This window comes from Malania oleifera, chromosome 3 (genome assembly GCF_029873635.1).
Source record: "Malania oleifera isolate guangnan ecotype guangnan chromosome 3, ASM2987363v1, whole genome shotgun sequence".
NCBI classification, from domain to species: Eukaryota; Viridiplantae; Streptophyta; class Magnoliopsida; order Santalales; family Ximeniaceae; genus Malania; species Malania oleifera.
This window is the reverse complement of record NC_080419.1, coordinates 99,012,573-99,034,387: the sequence shown is the minus strand read 5'-3', so window position 1 is coordinate 99,034,387 and position 21,815 is coordinate 99,012,573. Positions and strand designations below refer to the sequence as shown.

Sequence of the window (21,815 nt, the reverse complement as noted above, 5' to 3'; positions counted from 1 at the left end):
AAAAAGGTTCAAAATTCAGTTAAGTAGCAAAAATAAACAAGACTGATTGATTAGCCCTAGAGCAGTCATTCAAATAATGACTATTAATACCTGAAGTAGGTCATATCATAAGAAAAAAAGAAAAAAGAAAAGATGCACCTAAACTGCTTTTCTCATGAGAAATTCTCCAAAAACTTCTCATGCTTCCAAAATTCTTCATGTCAGCTCACAAAGAAAATCTGTCATTAATTATATATAGCCTAAAAAAGTAAGAAGGCATGATTTTAAAAAGGTAGCTAACAAGCAGGACTAAACTACACAATGCAGTTCACTCCACTTCACTCAAGTTTTCATTTTATTCCTTTTCTACTCCATTCTATTTCAATAACCAAACAAAACATTAGTTCTTTGTTTAGGGATGCAACAAAATTAGGGGTTCAATTTGAAGCAAGCCTTCTCATTGCTGGTCTTGTTTGGCCTTCCTAAAATGTATTATAGTGGAGAAGCAGGATAGAACTATAGCTTCAAAGGGAAAAAAAAAAAAAAAAATCTAGCCCTAGGATGACACTTACAGATTCTAACCCTAAGATTTTAACTAGAATAGAAAATGTGGCGTGTATACCTATGGAATATAATTCTCAAGACGAAAACGGAAGAGGAACTGTGGTGCTCCAAAGTTTGAGATGCCAATGCTAGAATAACATATGAATAAGGTTCAACGTCAGGTATAGCCGGAGGAGGAGGATCCATATCTCACTTGAACAAGTTAGTGCTTGTTAGGAGGTGTTTCTACCCGATGATTCTAGATAGCATCACTAGAAATGCTCAGACAAGAATTTAGATTTAAAACTCATAAACTTGGGATAATTTCATATTCATAAATTTAGTGTGTCTAAATACACTATTACAAATTCAAATTCACTCATTAAAATTAGAAAACAACGAGTATATTTGCATCCAAACTCTTAAATTCAAATACATAACTCTCAAATCACGATCCATCATTTAGTTTGTTATACCTAAGAGTTATTATATCTCAAATTAGATTTTTTTTTTTTTATGATTTTGCAACATTATCTTAATATAAAGCATATTATACAAGAATATTTATCGATAATTTCTGATCAGGTCTTCTATATTGAAGATTTCAAATTTAAATTTTAACATGATATCATGGCCTAGGAGCTCCATTTAAATTTTTTTTAAAAAAAAAATGCTGAGTAAACAAGAGTAAAGGAGAACCATTAATTATGAAAATTTTGACCGTTCAAATATCATAACTCTGCATCGCCAAACCAAGCGAGCATCTTTCGTCGGTGATTGCCTCTCCTCCTCCCACCCAGACAGCCATGAACACTCCCTTCTACTTGCACAGACACGCTTCCTTTCTCTCTCTGTCCCTCCTCCACCTCCACACCGGTCCAAGCCCTAACCCTAATCTTCAAATTATTGCCCACAGGCTCTTCTCTGACCAGTCATGGCCGTCCATATCCCCACCCCTGGCCTCAGACCAAGACCCGAACCCAGTGCCGCCTGCCACCTCTCTTCAGTTCCCAAACGCTATTCCCGACCACAACCCTAATTTTCATCACGGTGACTTCATTACGCTCCGTGGCCTCCTCACGAACCCTAGCCTCCGACCCGGTCCGCCCCTCGAAACTGCCTTGGATGGGACCGGAATTGAACCGGGTCCGTGCCTGTTACAAGCCATTTTCGATCACTTGGATTCCTCCCCAAAACCCTTGTTCAGTCTCTTCCTGTGGGCCAAGAAGCAACCTGGGTTTCAACACTCTGCCGTCGTCTTTAACTCGATGATCAATGTCCTCGCTAAAGCGCGGCAATTTGATTCTGCTTGGTCTCTCTTGGTCGATCATCTGGACGACAATGAGAGACTTAGTTTGGTCTCTATTGATACCTTTGCAATCCTCATCAGGCGCTATGCTCGTGCCGGTATGACCTTATTTCCACATTTCACTCATTTGACTTTGCATTTCATCTCTAGACCCCATTCTCGATTCAAATTTGGCTAGTTCAATATTCCTGTTAGGCATTATGCTTGGTTGGTTACCCACTGCCTTGCCTGCAATTTGTACATTTGAAGTTCGAATATAATATAGACCAGTTATTTTTTTTTAAATAATAAATTTCAATTAAGAATTGAATTTGTTTAAAATTTATTTTAGTTCTCAATTTTTATTAAGCAATATGCTTGTGCAGGTATGCCCCAATCGGCGATTCGAACATTTGAATTTGCGTGTAATTTAGATCTGATTCAGGAGTCAAAATTTGAAATGAACTTGTTGGAGATTTTGTTAGATTCACTTTGCAAAGAAGGGCATGCTAGGGTAGCGTCAGAGTATTTTGATAGGAAGAGGGTAGTGGACCCAAGTTCGGTTCCTTCCACACGGGTTTATAATATACTATTAAATGGATGGTTTCGGTTGAGGAAGCTTAAACGAGTGGAACGGCTTTGGTTGGAGATGAGAAAAGAAAATGTGACCCCAACTATTGTGACTTATGGTACTCTTGTTGAGGGATATTGTCGAGTGCGTCGTACAGAGAGAGCAATTGAATTAGTGGATGAAATGAGGAGGGAAGGAATTGAGCCAAATGCTATTGTATATAATTCAATTATTGATGCTTTAGGGGAAGAGGGGAAGTTTAAGGAGGCATTAGGGATGATGGAACGCTTTCTGCTCTTGGACTCAGGTCCCACAATTTCGACCTTCAATTCTCTTGTGAAGGGTTTTTGCAAGGCAGGTGATCTTGTAGGGGCTAGCAAGATCCTTAAGATGATGATTGGTTGGGGGTTTGTGCCAACTCCTACAACTTACAATTACTTCTTTCGATACTTTTCAAAATTTGGGAAAATTGAAGAGGGGATGAATCTTTATACTAAAATGATCAAGTCTGGACACATGCCTGATCGGCTCACTTACCATCTCCTGGTGAAGATGTTGTGTGAACGGGAGAGATTGGACTTAGTGATCCAAATTAGCAAGGAAATGAGAGTTAGGGGATGTGATTTGGATTTAGCTACGAGTACCATGTTGGTGCATTTGCTGTTCAAAATGCATAGATTGGAAGAGGCTTTTGCAGAGTTTGAGGACATGATCCGGAGGGGTATTGTTCCTCAATACCTTACTTTTCAGAAAATGAATTATGAGCTACAGAAACGGGGGATGACAGAAATGGTACGGAAATTACGTGATATGATGGCTTCTGTCCCTCATTCAATGAAGTTGCCAAACACTTATAGAGGAGGTGAAGATGCACCACGTGTAAGGAAAATGTCTATAATTCAAAAGGCCAAAGCAATGTCTGATATTTTAAAAACCTGTAGAAATCCAAGAGAGCTAGTTAAGCGGAGAAGTTCTTCTGAAAGTCCTGTATCAAGTGCAAACAAGTTAATAGAGGAAATCAGGAGAAGAGCTAATGAAAAATGAAGCTATAGATTCTCCAAAATTCAGCAGCAGTTGTTTTCTTCTATTGCATTAACTTTTCTATCCCAGGATTTCTGTGGAGTTAAATTTATTAACAAACCTTGATATATTGCTGAAAATTATGCGTAGAGATCTAGGATGTTAGTATTTAAGTTGAAAGTCCAGATCTATATCAGTGAAGCAAATGCAAAAGCCTGTTATAAGAGGATGCTAGTGGAGAATCTGTGGAACATGAAGGTGGATTACGGTATGGAGGATACAGGAATAGAAATCAAAGTAACTTTGAGCTTTAGATATGTTAGGATTCAGAGTGGACATGTATAGGCCTCTGATGCAGTGAGCATTTCTGAATATTTTGTCTTTCACCAAAAAGTGTCGAAGTTCTTGTGCCAGTTTGCTAAATTCATGTCTTTGATATGTGCAGCATAAAGAGAAGATGTGATTTAATGCTTTGTATGCAGTTTTCAGTAAGTGAAAAAGCAGTAAGGTGTGGTATGAAGTAAACTTTTCTACTATAATGGATTGCATTTTTAAAAAAAAATGTGTATTTATTACATTCCTTTTATAAAATCAGATTTAGGTTGGCTTCAGTAAAGCTCTTACTGCTTTTTAAGTATACGCTGCATTGCTATTTTTTGATAGAATACCTTTGTCAGATAAGAGGACTTTTTCCCCAAAAATTAATCAACTCTTTTGTGATTGTGGCTGTGTTAAAGTTCATTGGAACTCTTCTCATTGTTTTTTTTTTAAATAACGAAAGAAAAGATGTCATTAGAAGAGATAAGAATATAAATAGAGAAGGATAGCAAATCCGAAAATGAAATAAAATCCAAAAGATAAAATAACGTTCAAAGTCCAATTACTAAAGCCTGTTAATCCCTTTGGAAGTCTGGGAAACATGTTCCCTTAAAATACACAGCCTGCACAAGCCCGAAGAAAAGCCACATACCATATCCTGTCCCAAGCAAAGATAAAATCAGCCTCCTTCCCGTTGAAAATACACGCATTCCATTCCAGTTGAAATTCCTCATGAAACAGCAAAAACTGCCAGATTTCCAGAGACAACCAGCATCCTTACTCCTCCCAAAGCCCCTAAATGAAATAGCCAGGGAAAAAAAAGGTCTTCCACCATCTTTGGAGACTCTCTCCAAGTACACAAAGCAACATTCGATTCATTCCATACATCCCCAGTAAACAAGCAGTGTAGTGCTCTCCAGGAACCCAAATCCCAAACCCAAACCCAAACATCCTATGGGAAGAACAAGCAGCCTCCAAAGCTCCAACAGAGAAAACAAAGAAAAAGAGCTCGTCCACCTCCCTATCATTTAAATATCTACAAAAAAATGTGAATCCCATAAAAAGGTATTACCAATTATGATCATAAAGAATGACAGGATTATGAACCAGAGAAAGCTGCGGAGATGGGGAAAAATCATAAATATTGCAGAATCCCTCAACCAGAAATCCTCCCAATAGTGAATATGAGAATCATTGCCCAATTTATATTTTGGTGAAAGGGATGAATAAAATGTGTATGAAAAATAAACCTCCAAGAGCTCTTAGAAGAACATTAAATTCCCAAATTCATCACAATTGTTCACTTCACTTGCAAGCAAAATTTATTTTTAATAACTCTTAAGGCTTTAGTTGTTCACCTTTGAGGGAAAATACCACAACCATTTATCTATTAGAGCCATGTTTTAGACGGAAACTTTCCCAACACACCCTCCCCCCAAGCGCCACTCCTCCTTAGACCAACAAAGAACCTCCCAACTAACCACCTCATCCAAGACCACCTCTCACCAAGGCCCTTCCTTATGATAACCTTTTCAGAAAATTCCAACTAACACGATCATACTTTGGCAATAATCTTGTGAAAGACGGATTAGATAAACACCCCCGCAATGGACCTACTCTTTTTGGGCACCAAAGGGATGAGCATTGAATTAGTACTCTTCCCAAGAATCCCAGTCACATAAAGCTCGTTAAAAATCTTCAACAAATTCACCCTCATCTCATCCTAACAATCTTGAAAAAAAAATCAATATAAAATCCATTTGGCCCTGGAGCCCTAACACTCTCCATCCCATGCACTACAGTCCTTCCTCTTCAAAAGACCTTTCCAACCAAGTAATAGGCTTAGCATTCGATGAGAAGAAAAAGTACATAGATTTTTGTACCCTTTTTTGTTCTTTTAATAGGCAAGGTAGTTATATAAACTAGGAAGGCTCATGTACAGCCCATATATTTGGGTATGTGCAAATCTACAAGGATTCTACTGCCATACAAGCATCCTCTAGAATATCCGTACCCCTATAAACACAAGAAAAAATGGGCTTAGTATCCCAATAGAAGAAACAAATGCATGAGAAATGTTTCTTTGCCTTTTACGAGAAAGAAATAAAAAACTGCACAAGAAAGATAGATCAATATTACTTAGAATGTTGAAGGTACTGCTTCTCACAAGAGGCACATTACAGCTCATGCTCTAAAATGTGGAACATAAGGGGTATATTTCTATACAGATATATTTGTGAAAAATGTGTAATGGCACTTGTATATTTTGGAGAGGATGTTGAGATGTTCTATGTCTAGAAGAGATTTTCCTTTGTGAAATAGTTTAATAATGATTGAAATTAGAATTATAACGTGATGGTTCCTTACTTTTTAACTAATAAAAAAAAATATTTGATGGGAAAAATATTGAATTAAAACTTCGGATCATTAGATTTAGCATTTCCCTCCCCCCCCCAAAAAAAAAAGTCCTGCAACAAGCCTTCATCGATCTTGGCATCACCAGCTGAAATCCCAGCATGGAAAGCATGAAACACCATATCTTTCCTGCCCCTTGGCAATGGAGTGAAAAAATAATTACATCTTTCCTTTTTCTTTGCACATGTAGAACCAATTGACATAAATCATCTCACACTTGAATTATCCCTGGTAACTGGTAAGGATGGACTCCCATACTGCTGTCTGCCGGAAAAAAAAATGTAATCTTGCTACGAGCCCTATGTCCCAAATCAGAACCAATGAAATCTGTGACCTTGGAACTCCATAAGGTAGGCATGGAAAGATTTGACAGTGAAAATTATCCTTGTCACACACCAAAAGCATCCTATCCTCCTGAACCTCTGGCTATGGGCTCTCATAAAGCTTTGCAAGTAAGCCCTGGATGACCTCAACCTCCAAATACTGCTAGTGCTTCTGAAAAGATACACTTATTTTTTTATTGCTTTTTCATTTTGAACGGGGGAATGCATACACACAGCACAACAATCCTCTATTTTCCTGGAATCATTGCCTTTGGAGATCAAAAAGATTGGATGAGGTACTTTTAAGAATGGCCATGAAATTGGTCTGGGGGAAATGGTTTTTACATTAATACTTCGTAATCCTTGTGCCTAATGTGGTAATGTAATCAATATATTAGACCATCATTTTGTTTTGCCCCGGATGTTTGTATAATTAAAATTGTTGTTGATGCAACAGGTATATAAGATGGCATTCATCAATTACTTGGACAAATCTTTCTTGGAACATGATTACCTGCCATTTTTGAGAGAGCTATTTTTGGCAGATTGACTTTGCTTTGGCAACTCCCTTGATAGGCAAGTGCTGAAGTGTATTTCATTGGTTGGGATTTTTTGAGCACCTTTTGTCGCTCCTAAGACATATGATTCCAGCAACAAAATTTGTTATATTAATTTTCAATTAATATTTAGCAGAATTGTGGACTTGGAATGGTATTCACACCGACAAACAAAGAGAAAAACTTGTACAGCTCGTCTTACACACTATTTTTTGGCTGGTTTGGAAGGAAATAAATAGAGGAGCTCTTAATGTTGTTGAGTTGTCAGTCAACACAGTTCAAGACAATTGGATTTGAACCCTGCATGTCTGGTTCAATGGGCATACTTTTGTTAATAGCGCCATGCTACCATTGATTCTTTCTAGTAATTTTTTGTTTTTCGTACTTGAGTTGTACCCGTTTGATTTTATTGATTCAGACATTGTGTGTAGGAGCATGAATTTTTTCAAGCTTTGGATGTGAATTAGGTTGAAAATATATATGATTTTGTGTTGGATTTTGTTTAAATCCACACAAACTCAAAACAAAGGTCCAAATTCACGAGGCCTAGCATGGTATTTGTGTTTCCTTCTGCTGTTTATAATAATAATAATAATAATAATAATAATAAAGCAATGCTAACCAGCTAAGTTATTCTCAAATATTTAACTGCTTACCATAAATCTTTATGTTTCTTGATATTGGTTCATTATTTTAATTTTAATTTTTTTTTATTGTGTAGAAGTTCACTGTGTGTGCATGTTTGTGTATTCTTCACATGCAAGATTCATGAACTTGTTCCATAAACCATTGCTCAGCAATATTCTCCTTCTATATTGGTGATGTATGCCTAAATCACTTGTATCAAAGTTGCCCCATCATCTGACCTTCATTTTCAAATGGACTCTCTGTGCCTAAATCACTTGTATCAAAGGTGCCTATCATCTGACCTTCATTTTCAAATGGACTGTCTGTGTATGTGTGTGTGTGTGTGAGAGAGAGAGAGAGAGAGAGAGAGAGAGAGAGAGAGAGAGAGAGAGAGAGAGAGAGAGAGAGCAATCAGTCCAAATAGGGGTTTTATGGAGAGTTCAAGGATCCCAACTGTTCACGAAAGCCTGGATGGCATAACTACTAACTGATCAATTACGGGTGGGACCTGATTGTGTCAATCATAGTAGTCACTTCATGTTGTCTCCTTTTCCCCCTTATAATGTGGATACATTAGTAAAATAGATTTTATAGATCATTGTCCAGAACGCTAGTAGTTTATTTAAATCAGGAAACTTGTTAGAGATTAATCATACAAAAACTTTACGCTACTTGGGAATCTAATTGTCATTGTCACATGATTATATAAAACTAATTCACTGAATTGTGATGTTGATAATATGACTGATTTCTTTATCTTTGTTGTTTACTTCTTCTTTTCTGAAGAATGATTAGATGACGACGATAACAAAGACCATGGTGATGGTACATATCAATAATGCAGCTAATAATAGCATAGAGAATGCGTGAGGATCTCTGTGGATTTTATTTGACAACAGTTTTGGTTCTTCTGCATTTCCCTGCAGCTTCCCTGTTGCTGTTCACGAGCAAGCTGGTAGAGAATCTTCCAGCCTCAGTATGAATCGTATTGAACTACCAATCATTTCAATTTATATTTATACTTTGAGAGAGAGAGAGGAATATTGTGTTGTCATTGTCATTGGGGCTAATGATCTTGAAACATCATCATATTCCCTCTTCCCTGTCTTCTACATCACTCTCCTTTCTTCAACTTTGACGTGAAAGGCAAATAGCCAAGCAGAGGTGACGGGGCAAGGCAAGGGCTTAGCCCGAGCATGGAAGACAAAGCAACTCGAGATGAAAAAATCAAAGGACCGGAGCTTGGATTGGACTTCTATTGGATTAAAGTATCGAACAGCCTGAGGAGTACTCCTCGATGAGCTTAAGATTGCGTTTTTGACTACTACACTTTGTTGATGCAACGAACTCTTTCTATTCCACAAGCAGACACCTTTCGAGAGAGTCTTCCTTTTATTGGCTTGCAACCTACCTTGAGAAGAGAAATTCCTACCAGATGATTGATGAATGTAGGTCGGGTCTCAATGTGATCATGACATTGTAGGTGTTTGTGATGGACGGATGCGACTTCCCTTAGTTGGTTTGGGTGGCGTAGCCCGTTGCAGAAGTCCCCCCTTAAACCCCTTCGTATAGATCGAGACGTGTAGCTTGATTCTTTACTCATTCCATACTGGGAAGAATTGCAGGATCGATAACACTTCTTCCTATTTATTTCTCAATGATATCCGACGATTAAGACAATTCCCGTGAAACTCTTTCATTTAATAGAAGTCAATTCCTAGCTAACAATTGGATTATCCACTCTCTTTATTTCAATTCTCTTTTTTTTTTTTTTTTGGTAAAAGAGGGCGGCACCTCCTAACTTTATTAGAAAACCTCTCACTTATGGCGGAGGAAAACCGTGGTTACACTTTTGAGACTTTGGGACAACGGAAGCAAATTCCAAGATCCCAAAACTAACTTAACCAATATAAACTAAACCAAAAAATCAAGCACTAGCAACCAAAAAACTAAGAAACCAAACCACTAAAAGTGTAATAATACAAAACATTATGAGCGCAAAGAAGGAAAACCCAACAAGTCTAATCGAATCATTCCCCTGATTTGCTGAGGAAGATCATCTTGGCAACTATATGATTGAGAAATACCAGATTCACCCTATTTGGCAAAGAAATTTGTACTTTTATTCACCTCCCTGTAAACATGTTCCACTTTGAACTATATGCCTCTTAATGCTAGCATAAGTTCTTCCCACAATTCCCATAAGTTCCAAATCGAGCACTTCCCAGAATTTATCCACTGAACCAACAAAGCAGAGTCACATGCAATCTCCACTTGATCAAATCCGAGATCTTTGTACAGATTAATCCTTAAAATAATTGCCTTCAATTCAGCCGTGTTATTTGTTCCATAACCCAATAATGAGGAAAAAGTTGCTTTAAATAAACCTTTTTCATCTCTTATCACGCCTCTACCACCACAATTCCCTAGGTTACCTCTACAGCTCCCATCCATATTCAACTTAACCTAACCTATCCCAAGTTTACACCATCTGACTACACGAGGAAGACGAACCCCCACATTTTTTACTTGAATATCCAAAGCAAGAAGGACTGCAATATCCGTGCAAGAAGCAGGTGCACATTTATTTTGCTTGTCTAAAATGGATCTCAGCCAATATTTAATATCAAGCCACGCAGTTCTTACCGAATCATGAATTGATTCCATCCTGACTCTACTTCGATGAGTCCAGAGTCTCCAAATGATGAGACTAGGTATAAGACCTACTAAAATGCCTAACTGTGAGGCCCATTTTGCACAACTAAATTAGACATTAACTCTGTCTTTCCAAGTACTCGTTGCCATACAACTAACACCCAACGCCGCTGTTGCTTTTTTCCATACCTCCTAAGCAAAAGATCCGGTGCAAAATACATGGTCTAGAGATTCAATCTTGGCCTTTGAACAACAATCACATCGAGAGACCATCTGGACACCTACTTCTTTAATACGAGTATCAACCGGAAGACAAGCGAACCAAGACTTCCACATACAAATTGACACCCTTTTTGGCAACATAGGATGCCAGATCCATTTTGCAACTGAGAATTCCTCTTTATGCTCCCTTATAATTTCTCAAGCACTTGGCATGGTGAATTTCTCATCTATTGAAGGTTCCCAAATTACTGTATCTGGACCCTCCTTGCAAGAAATAGCAGAGTTCATTACTTCCTCAACCTGATCTTCACCCAACAGATCCACTAATAAATCAACATTCCACCCATCTCTATCCCAACAATCTCGAGTTCGAAGCTTATGGTTACTGATTTCTTGAACCTTAGCACAAAGGGGGCCGGAGGCTAACCAACGATCAAACCAGAAAGAAGCCGACCCTTCTTTAATTTGAACATGGACATGCTCTGAAACTTTAGGAATCATACGAACAATCGATCTCCAAAATCTGGTTCTTTTCTCTAGTTTCATTTCTCTCAAGTGGTGTTTCTTATACAAATACTTGGCTTTAAAGAATTGAGTACACAGATTATCCATAGTTAACAATCTCCACACAAACTTCATATGCAATGATTTTTTTACCTCCTCCAAATCCTTAACACCAAAACCACCCTCACAAACAGGCTTACATATATTAAACCATGAACACCAATTCCTTTTCTTTTTATCATTTACTCCACTCCAAAAAAATTTCGATAACATAGAATTTATCTTTTTGAAGATAGTAGTAGGAATGTCCAATACTGCCAATTGATGAACCGCCATTGATGATAATACATGCTTAATTAAAATTAGGTGGGCCCTTTGAGATAAAAGCTTAAATTTCCAACCCGCTATCTTTTTCCTCAATTTATTAACTAGGGGCTCTAAAATACGGGCCGTAAGACGACCCGATACCAAAGGAACACCCAAATATGTAGCAGGAAAACCTCATTCCGTAAATCCAGTCGTCCTTAACAGAGATCTCTTTCGAGCAAAAGCAATTCTCTTTGACAAAAAAATACTTGACTTTTCTTTATTTATCAATTGACCATACCAATCCTCATACTTCTTCAAAGTCTTAATAAGCATTCGAATGGAACTTCTCTTGCCATTGGCAAAAATAAGAATGTCATCCGCATAGAGAAGGTGAGATACCAAAGGCGCCCCACGAGAATGATAGTAAGCCCCTATCTTATTCTCATTATTTCAATTCTCAATCATCGATTTGTGTTTGAGATTAGAAGACCACGCGTCGACCAAGGCTAACTTGATCTTCCGCTCCGGGGACGGTGAAGGACACTCAAACGATAATCTTTTGAAAGAATCCAATGTGTAAAGCATATTGATTAGGGGTAAGAGAAGAGGAATCAACTAATAAGCAAAGTAAAAGAAAGAAAGGGAAAATACAATCCAAGTAGAAGGGTGAATATTCATAAAAATTCTTGTGTGCATTGTTTAAGGGGAGATGACTTTTGGTGGCGAAATTTTATTTGTTTGTTCTCTCATGACTATTGAGTTCCATCCAATTATTTTTGTGAAATTATTTTTATCCATGTGAGTCCCCCCCCCCCCACTTGTAATCATCACTTTTATTGCTGAGAAAGTGAAGTTCAACTCATGAAAAACTAAGCCCGGAGGTTAGTTTTAAAAAAATGTATTATTAGTATTAAGAGAATGATTATATAAAAGTTATTGGAATAGATATAGAATGTTATGACAAATATGAATGTCACCCCATCTTCCACCACTTCGGTTTTTTCACCTCAATAAATGTTTTGTTATCCATATTACCATATCAAAGGGCATTCTACCCCTCACATTTGTATACACACATTGCATACTTGTATACACACCTGTATGCTTAAAGTAAGTAGGGTATATAGAAAGAAGAGGAGAGATAGAAGAGAAGAGAGATATCTTGTACAAGGCCGGAGGTTTTTGTACAAGGGTTGATTCCAAATCATCTTGTAATTCCTCCCGAGATAGTGAAGTTTTTGATCTTATCCGTCCGTGGAGTAGGCATAGCCGAACCACGTAAATTTTTGTTCGTTTTTATTTATTTTCCTACATCTTTTATAACACGTTATCTATATGAGACTATAACCAATTGAGTTATTTCTTTAATTGTTATTTAATTTATTTATTTCTTGTAAGTTTTACTTGACAAGAATATAATATTATCCAAAAGAGAATATGTCATTTAAAGTTTAAAGAGTACCAATCTCCAGAAGAGATGGTAAGATAATCTTTCTGAAGAGGTTATATATTTAAATCTCTCGAAGAGATAGTTCTCCTGAAAAGGCAATTTATTTAAATTTCTTGTCTACATATTTAATTTCCTAAAGAGATAGACCTCTTGAAGAGACAATATATTTAAATATTTTGTTTACATATTTAGTCTTTCGAAGCGATAGACCTCCTGAAGAGACTGTACATCTAATTTTCAGAAGAGATGATAAATATTTATCTCCTGAATAGGGTATATTTTTAACCTTCTGAAGAGATGTTCAAATCGACATCTTGAAGAGGTGAAATATTTATCCTCCAGATGAGGTAATATATTTAACCTCCGAAAGAGATGGTAAATTATTACCCAATTTAATATTGTAAATTGGAATCATACTCCTAAAGAGTACAAATTTAGAAAAATAAAATAATGTTCCTGAAGAAACATATTTAAGTACCCCAGAAGGGTGAAAATAATATTATCTTATTATCTCAGTTTTATTTTAGTTTTTACATTTTGTTTTCTAAATTGTCTTATTATTGTTAATTTATTCAAATGTCGAACCTAAACAAAGTTGAATTTGTTGCCTTTGATATCAAAGACAACAATTATTTATCATGTATTCTTGATATTGATATCCATCTAAATGCAATAAACTTAGGAAATACTATTTTAGATGGAAATGCCACATCTCTGCAGGATCACGCAAAAGCTATGTTCTTCCTCCATCACCATTTAGATGAAGAATTAAAGACTGAATATCTCATTATTAAAGACTTACTTATCCTATGGAAAAGTTTAAAGGATAGATTTAACTACCAAAAAACTGTGATTTTACCAAAAGTTTGATATGAATGGTTATAACTTGAGGTTACAAGACTTTAAAATAGTCGGTGAATATAACTTAGCTCTGCATAAGATTATATCGAAACTAAAATTATGTGGTGAAAATATTACTGATGAAGACATGCTAGAAAAAAACTTTTACTACTTTCCATCCCACTAATGTGCTCCTACAGTAGTAATATAGGGAGAAGAAATTTACTAAATTTTCTGAACTTATATCATGTCTTCTTGTTGCTAAGCAAAATAACGAGCTTTTGATGAAAAATCACCAAACTCATCTAATTGGTTTGACCTCATTCCCTGAAGTGAATATAAATACATCTTGTGGTCGAGGACGAGGCTGCTGGCATGGTCGTGGTCGAAATAATCATGGGCATCAATGTGAGACTGCAATCCCCTTGAAGAAGGATAACCCCCAGAAGAGGGATGACCCCCAGAAGCGGGTTAATGATTAAAATCAGTGACCTAGGCAACATAAAACTAAATGTTACAGATGCGGAGGAAAAGGTCATTGATTGCGTACCTGTCGTACACACAAACACTTGGTAGATTTATACTAAGCCTTTATAAAGAAAACGAAAAGAGTAAAAAAATTAAAACAAATTTTGCTAATAATGTTTTTCCAATAGATCTTAATGTTAGACTATCCAACTCTGTTTATTTTGATGTTGCTGATTTTCTTGTAAATCAAAATGAAAATAATGATGTAATATTTTAAGATATATATAGTAAGCAATATTGTATTTTGATTTTAATAAATAAATTATTGTATTTATTGTTGCTATAATCAATTATAATAATGAGTTTTTAAAATATGTATTGTAGTGTGAACTGTCTTAAAGTTTTGATCGATTCTAAGATGTCTTTTGAAGAAGTTTGTTTAACTGATAGTGCTACAACACACACAATTCTTCGAGATAGAAAATATTTCCATTACTTGAATATATCTTCAACAAATGTTAATATAATATCTGGTTCTACAAAATTGATTGAAGGCTTTAGAAGAGCTAATATAAAGTTACTTGATGGTACTTTATTACAAATTGATGAAGCTTTATATTCCAACATATTCAGAAGAAATCTATTAAGCTTTAAAGATTTAAGACACAATGAATATCACATTGAAACTACAAATGAAGGCAGTAAAGAATACCTTTATATTACTTTTATTGTTTTTGGAAAGAAACAAATTTTAGAAAAACTGCCAACTTTATCTTCTGGATTATATTATACAAAAATTTAAACAGTTGAATCATATAATGTCTTGCACCAGAAGTGCAATGATCTAAAGTCATTTACACTTTGGCATGATTGTCTTGGACATCCTGGAGATGTAATGATGCGAAGAATCGTTAAGAATTCATATGGTCATCCACTAAAGAACCAAAAGATTCTTTTATCAAATGATTTCATATGTACTGTTTGCTTTCAAGGGAAATTAATTGTCAAACCATCTATTTCAAATGTAAGTCTTGAATCTCTCAGTTTCTTACAGAGAATTCATGGTGATATATGTGAACCAATACATCCACCATCTAAACCATTTAGATATTTCATGGTCTTAACTGATGCATTTACTAGATGGTCACATGTCTCTCTACTTTTTACTCTTAATATTGTGTTTGCTAGACTTCTTTCTCAATTGATTATATTACGAGCTCATTTTACCCGTTGTCCAATTAAATCAATTCGTTTGGATAATGCTGGTGAATTTATATCCCAAACTTTTAATAACTATTGCATGTCACTTGGAATAGATGTTGAACATACCGTTGCTCATACCTATACACAAAATGGTTTAGCTGAATCTTTTATTTAGAGACTTCAACTCATTGATAGACATATGATTATGAGAACTAAATTTCCTTTATCTATTTGGGGACATGCTATTCTTCATACTGCATGTTTAGTTCGTATAAGGCCAACTGCTTATAATAATCTTTCACCAATGCAATTAGTTTCTAGGCAACAACCTAATATTTCTTATTTAAGAACTTTTCGTTAGAAGTATATGTTCCTATTGCCCCTCCTCAAAGAACTAAAATGGGTCCTCAATGTAAGCTTGATATCTATGTTGGTTTTGATTCTCATTCTATTATTAGATATCTTGAATCTTTAACAGGTGATTTGTTTAAAGCACATTTTCAAGATTGTCATTTTGATGAAGTAGTATTCCCTACATTAGAGGGAGCAAAATCAGTGCCTGAAGCACAAGATGAAATCATATGGAATGCCATGAGTATTTCTCATTTAAATTCTCGCACAAATTAAAGTGAACTTGAAGTTCAGAAGATTATACATTTGCAAGGGGTTGCAAATCAATTACCAAATTCTTTTGCAAATACCAAGGCCATATTAAAATCTCTTATACCTGCTGCAAATATTCTAGCACATATTGATGTTCCTAAAGAACAATAGCCGAATAATGAACTTAAACTGCAAGTTAAGTGTGGAAAGTCTATTGGTGCAAAAGATAAAACTCCCAGAAGGAGGAAATTGAAATTTGTAAACACTCTAGAAGATGATAGGAGGATAATCCATTCGATATTCACAAATGCATTTCTCCTGAAAATGAAATCCTTATTATGGAATCTCCAGAAGAGAAACCTCTTGAAGAGGAATCTTTTAAAGAGAAAACTTTTGAAGTGACATCCCTTGAAAAGGGACAGGTACTTGGAAATAATAATGAGATCTCAATTCATTACACATGAGAAATGTAGAATAAAAATAAAGTTGTTGTCAACAACACATTTGCATATGCAGTAGCTACTGACATTACCAGAAGTAATGAGGATCCTGAACCTAAATCTAATAATGAATGTCGATATAGAAGTAGGCCAAAATGGAAAGAGACTATCACATCAGAATTAAACTCTCTATCAAAAAGAGAAGTTTTTGGACATGTAGTCCAGACACCAGAAGATGTCTGACTCGTCGAATACAAATGGGTATTTGTGCGCAAGAGGAATGAAAATAATGAAATTACTCGATATAAAGCAATGCTTGTGGTACAAGATTTCTCGTAGAAACCCGGAATTGATTATGAAGAGACATATTCTCCCGTAATGGATGGAATCACTTTCAAATTCTTAATTGGGCTAATAGTTGCTAAACGACCGAGCATGCGTCTTATGGATGTAGTAACAACATACCTATATAGATCGTTGGATAATGAAATTTATATGAAAATCCTTGAAGGATTTAAATTTCCTGAAGCAAAACCCAAAAATTTATATTCAATTAAACTCCAACATTCTTTATATGAATTAAAGCAATCTTGATGCATGTGGTACAATTGATTATGTGAGTACCTTATGAAAGAAGGATTCATAAATGATCCAATATTTCCATACATTTTTATTAAAAGGTTAGAATTCGGATTTGCTATAAGTGCTGTTTATGTTGATGATTTGAATTTTGTTGTAACTTTTGAAGAGCTTACTAAAGTTACTAATTATTTAATAGCGGAATTCGAGATGAAAGATTTAGGAAAAACAAAACATTGTCTTGGCCTACAGATTGAACATGTAAATGGTGGAAATCTTGTTCATTAATCTAAACATACATAAAAGGTATTAAGACAATTCTATATGGACAAAGTTCATCCTTTGGAATCTCCAATGATGGTGCAATCACTTGATGTTAAGAAGGATCTATTTAGACCTCATGATGAGGGGGAGAAGTTACTTGGTCTTGAAGTACTATATTTAAGTACTATCGGCTCTTTGATGTGCCTGACCAGTTGTACAAGACCCGACATTGCATTTGTTGTAAATCTACTGGTAAGATATAGCTCTGCTTCTACTCGATGACACTGGATAAAATTAAGCACATTCTGCGCTATTTGAGAGGTACATCTCATTTGAGTTTATTATACTCATTTGATTTCAAATCCCAACTAATATGATATGCAGTTGCTGGATATCTATCTAATCCTCATAATGTTAAATTTCAAATTGGATATGTATTTCTTTATGAAAAAACTGTTATATCTTGGAAATTAGTAAAACAGATGATTACAACAACATCCTCCAATCATTATGAAATACTAGATATCCATGAAACCAGTAGAGAATGCATGTGGCTCAAATAATGATTTCTCATATCCAAGCAAATTGTGATATTCAATCAATCAAGGATATTCAAACAATTTTATATGAAGACAACGCTACATGTATAACTCAACTAAGAGGAGGATACATAAAGGGTGACAGAACAAAGCCTATCTCTCCAAAATTCTTCTATACACATGAACTCTAGAAAAATGGTGATATAGATGTTCAACAGATTCGATTAAGTGACAATCTAGCAAATTTGTTCACCAAAACTTTGCCTACTACAACATTCAAGAAATTGGTTCATCTCATCAAAATGAGACATCTTAAATATCTTACCAGAAGGAGTTAGCATATGGGCGACATCCAAGTGGGAGTGTTATGAAAAATATGAATGTCACCCCATCTTCCACCACTTATGTTTTCCACTCCAATAAATGCCTTGTTATCCATATTGCCCTATAAAAGGGCACCCTACCCATGAAATTTGTATACACACATTGCATGCTTGCATACAAACTTGCATGCTTAAAGTAAGTAGGGTATATAGAAAGAAGACGAGAGATAAAGAGAAGGGAGATATCTTGTACAAGGTTGGAGATATTTTATACAAGGGTCGGTTCTAAATCATCTTATAATTCCTCCCGAGATAGTGATGTTTTTTATCTCATCCACCCGTGGAGTAGGTGTCGTGACGTCTCGGAGCGCGTGTGCCCCGGGCGGCGAAATAAAAATCAATTTTAATATTTTCAGGAAAAATGGGAATATCGGAGTCGCTACTAACCTTTTAGTGTGGTTAGAATACATGATTACTACCCCGTTAGGGGTAGAATGGGCCTACGTTACCAGAACTGGGGTCGGGAGTTTGGTTACGCGAGGGGAAGGTACGAGCACCCCTTACGCGTCCGTTCTTACAAACGGTACCTAATTAATTTAAAATTATCCATAAGTTAATTTAAAAAGTCTTAAGTTACTCCTTTTATGAGTTTATAAATACACATGAAAAATAAATAAATAAATGAATGTAATATATACATATATATTCCCTCAGAGCTTAAGGTATGTGAAGCTCGAAGGCTCATACCCCCGCAATAAAATCATAGGGATAAACATATACGAAAATAAAATAATACTATAAAATAATAATATCATAATACATGATACAAAATATAAATATACCCAAGGAACAAAAGTACTAAAAATATTTAACATTAGTAATAATTAAAAGTGATGACAATATTAACAATAATAAAAACATATTACTATAATAATAGTTCTATACTAATAATATCATATTAATATTGCGACGCTACACTATAATAGTAGTATATAAAATCATAATAATACCGTACTAATATACGAAGTAAATATAATAGTAATAACAACTAATGAATAATAATAGTAAATAATAGATATGATAATAATAGTAAGTAATAAATGATAAGGATAATAATAAATAATGATAGGAACAATAACAATATTTATGGTAATAGTAATATACATATTTTATTTACCTTAATATTGACACCTAATTAAAGATTCAATACATACGTATATAAGCAATTAATTGATGAAACAAATCAAATTAAAGACAAACAAATAATGAACTTATGGAAACCTATTCAAGCTATTACTAATATGTAAACAATGAGTATGGTAACTTCTAAACTTATCGTAATAAATCAAATCTAATTCGACATACAATCCTAAATAGTTACAGTATTACATGGTCAACCATTATATTACGTACAATACAAAATAATGAATTATATCATATACAGGATAATAGAAACAATATAATAAATCCTAATATACCTAAATTATATATGCATGACAATCTTATAACCTAATAAACCATAATAATAAAAATAATATGAAATAACATATTACCCTATTACCTAAATATACACATGACAAAAATACCAATAAACGACAATATTACAACATATCCTAAAGAGCTATGACTTAAATAACACAAATTCAATAATAATATTTAAACCTCAAGAAAATATCTAATATAAACAAAAATCCTGCACCCAAGAAAAATAAATGAGTTAATATTTAATATGCATAAACAAAAACAATAAAGATTTAAATATAAATAAAAATCCTGCACCCAAGAAGAATAAATCAATTAGTATTTAATATGCATAAATAAAAATAATTAAAATTTAAATATGAACAAAAATCCTGCAACAAGAAGGATAAAATCAATTAGTATTTACCATTTAAAAATTAAAAATAATATTACTATATTGATTATCTAACAAGTATAGTACTAACAAGTAAAATAAAATAAACACATAATAAGAAAATTTACATAAATAAAAGTATACACAGCATGTAAAAAAAAAAAAAAAAACTTATACTTTATGTCATAAAATGCAAACTGAACCCATATTTATATATATATATATATATATATATTCATGTGTGTGTGTGTGCAGGTACAGCAGAGGGAGGCAGGGGACTCACCGTGGGCACTGGTGGAGGTTCGGTGATGGCTGTTGGCGAGTGGGAAGATGGCCGGTGATGGGGTCGTGGCCGTGAGCAGCGAAGACGCCGGAGCTAGTATGGTGCCGACTCTGGGCTGTTTGGTATGTTCGTCGGAGCTGCAGAAGGAGGAATGGGTGGTACAGAGGACTCCCGGTGGTGTAGCACGGCTGTGCAGCAGAGAGGTGCCAAGGGAGTCTCGGGTCCACTGTGTTATGCTCTGCTGCCTGCTGTGGACTCGGGGCAGAGGATGGTCGTGGAGTAGGGATGCTGGTGTGGTCGTTGGAGGTTGCTCGGTGGGCTGGAGTTGTAGGGCGCTGCAGGGGACTGGCCGAGGATGGGGCTGGATCGTGAGTGAGGGAGAGAAGCGTGAGGGCGACGGGAGAATGAGGGAGGTGCTGTCGTGATGTCGTGAGGTAGCTGGGTGGCCGTGAGTGAGGTTGTGAGGGCATCGGAGAGGCTATGTGGTTGCTGTGCTACGGCTGCAAAGGAAGATAAAGGGTGGTGCTTTGTGATGGAGAGCTGCGGCTACAGAAGAAGATGGTTGTTTTTCTTTTGTTTTCTTCTTGGTTCCTCCGCCCCCCCCTTTTATAAGAAAAATTCTAAAACCCTAAAAAAACTTCCTTTTTTGATTTTATTTTTCTTTTTCTCTTTTTTTTTTTTACTTTTATTCTTATGGTAATAATGAAAATAGAAATAATAATAATAATAATAATAATAATTATAGTAATAATATAAGGATAATAATAATAATAACATCAATAAGGTAATAATAATAATAAATAATAATAATACTACTACTAATAGTAAATAATAATAATTATAGTAAAAATAAAAATAATAAAGATGCTATCAGTAAAATAATAATAATAATTATACTAATAAAAATAAAGTAATAATACTAGTATTAAAAGTAAAAATTAATAATAATAATAATAATAATAATAATAATGTTAACATTACTAATAAAAATGAAGATAATAAAAATAATAATAACCAAAATAAGATACTAATGCTAATAAATAAATAATAATAATAATAATAATATAATAATAATAATAATAATAATTATAATAATAATAAGGTAAAAATAAATAAATAAAAATAATAGTAATAATAATCCAGAATAATTATAGTAAATTAATAATAATAAATAATAAAAATAATTAGAAGAAAGTAATAATAAAATAACGATAATAAAAATACTAATAATAATAAAATAATAAAAGGGAACCCCTTGTTCTATTTGGTTAAGGCAAAAATAGGGTGTCTACAGTAGGCATAATCAAATCACGTAAATTTCTTTCTCATATCCATTTATTTTCCTGCATCTTTTATAACATAGAATAATTATTCTCAAATCTCATTGTGGTCATATTTATTCTCATACATGTTTTATGTGTTTTATGTTAGATGGATAACCCACTTTGGCATGCGTACCTTTATATATATAAATTATTATATATGTATATAATTTTCATTTTGTTAACACCTTATAACATTTTTAGAGCCAAACACGACCTAACCTAGCGTTTTAGAATTTGGGAGTATAGAGTTTGGACCTTAAATTTGAACTTGCTCTCTAAAATTTGCACACATATAAATTTATAAGGATGTTG

At 34.6% G+C, this 21,815-nt stretch overlaps 2 protein-coding genes across 2 annotated transcripts; one reads left to right on the top strand and one right to left on the bottom strand.

Annotated features, from left to right (window-relative positions):
- Positions 1-1,201: 1,201 nt before the first annotated feature.
- On the top strand, positions 1,202-7,542 carry LOC131151901 (pentatricopeptide repeat-containing protein At5g11310, mitochondrial). Its single transcript, XM_058103373.1, has 3 exons — positions 1,202-1,929; positions 2,197-7,033; positions 7,151-7,542. Exons 1-2 carry the CDS (start codon positions 1,329-1,331, stop codon positions 3,423-3,425), a joined length of 1,830 nt encoding a protein of 609 aa, XP_057959356.1. The 5' UTR covers positions 1,202-1,328; the 3' UTR covers positions 3,426-7,033; positions 7,151-7,542.
- LOC131151902 (uncharacterized) lies at positions 4,218-20,736 on the bottom strand. The gene is made up of 2 exons (XM_058103374.1): positions 20,179-20,736; positions 4,218-4,755 (listed from the first exon to the last, which is right to left on the bottom strand). The coding sequence occupies exons 1-2, from the start codon at positions 20,646-20,648 to the stop codon at positions 4,515-4,517; spliced, it is 711 nt and encodes a 236-aa protein (XP_057959357.1). The 5' UTR covers positions 20,649-20,736; the 3' UTR covers positions 4,218-4,514.
- Between the last annotated feature and the right edge of the window lie 1,079 nt (positions 20,737-21,815).

Coding starts and splice junctions, on each gene's coding strand:
- LOC131151901 (XM_058103373.1), top strand. CDS start 1,329: ATGAACACTCCCTTCTACTTGCACAGACACGCTTCCTTTCTCTCTCTG. Junction 1,930..2,196: donor CAGGCGCTATGCTCGTGCCG/GTATGACCTTAT, acceptor ATGCTTGTGCAG/GTATGCCCCAATCGGCGATT.
- LOC131151902 (XM_058103374.1), bottom strand. CDS start 20,648: ATGCCCTCACAACCTCACTCACGGCCACCCAGCTACCTCACGACATCA. Junction 4,756..20,178: donor AACCTCCACCAGTGCCCACG/GTGAGTCCCCTG, acceptor ATTTTTTTGTAG/ATATTTAAATGATAGGGAGG.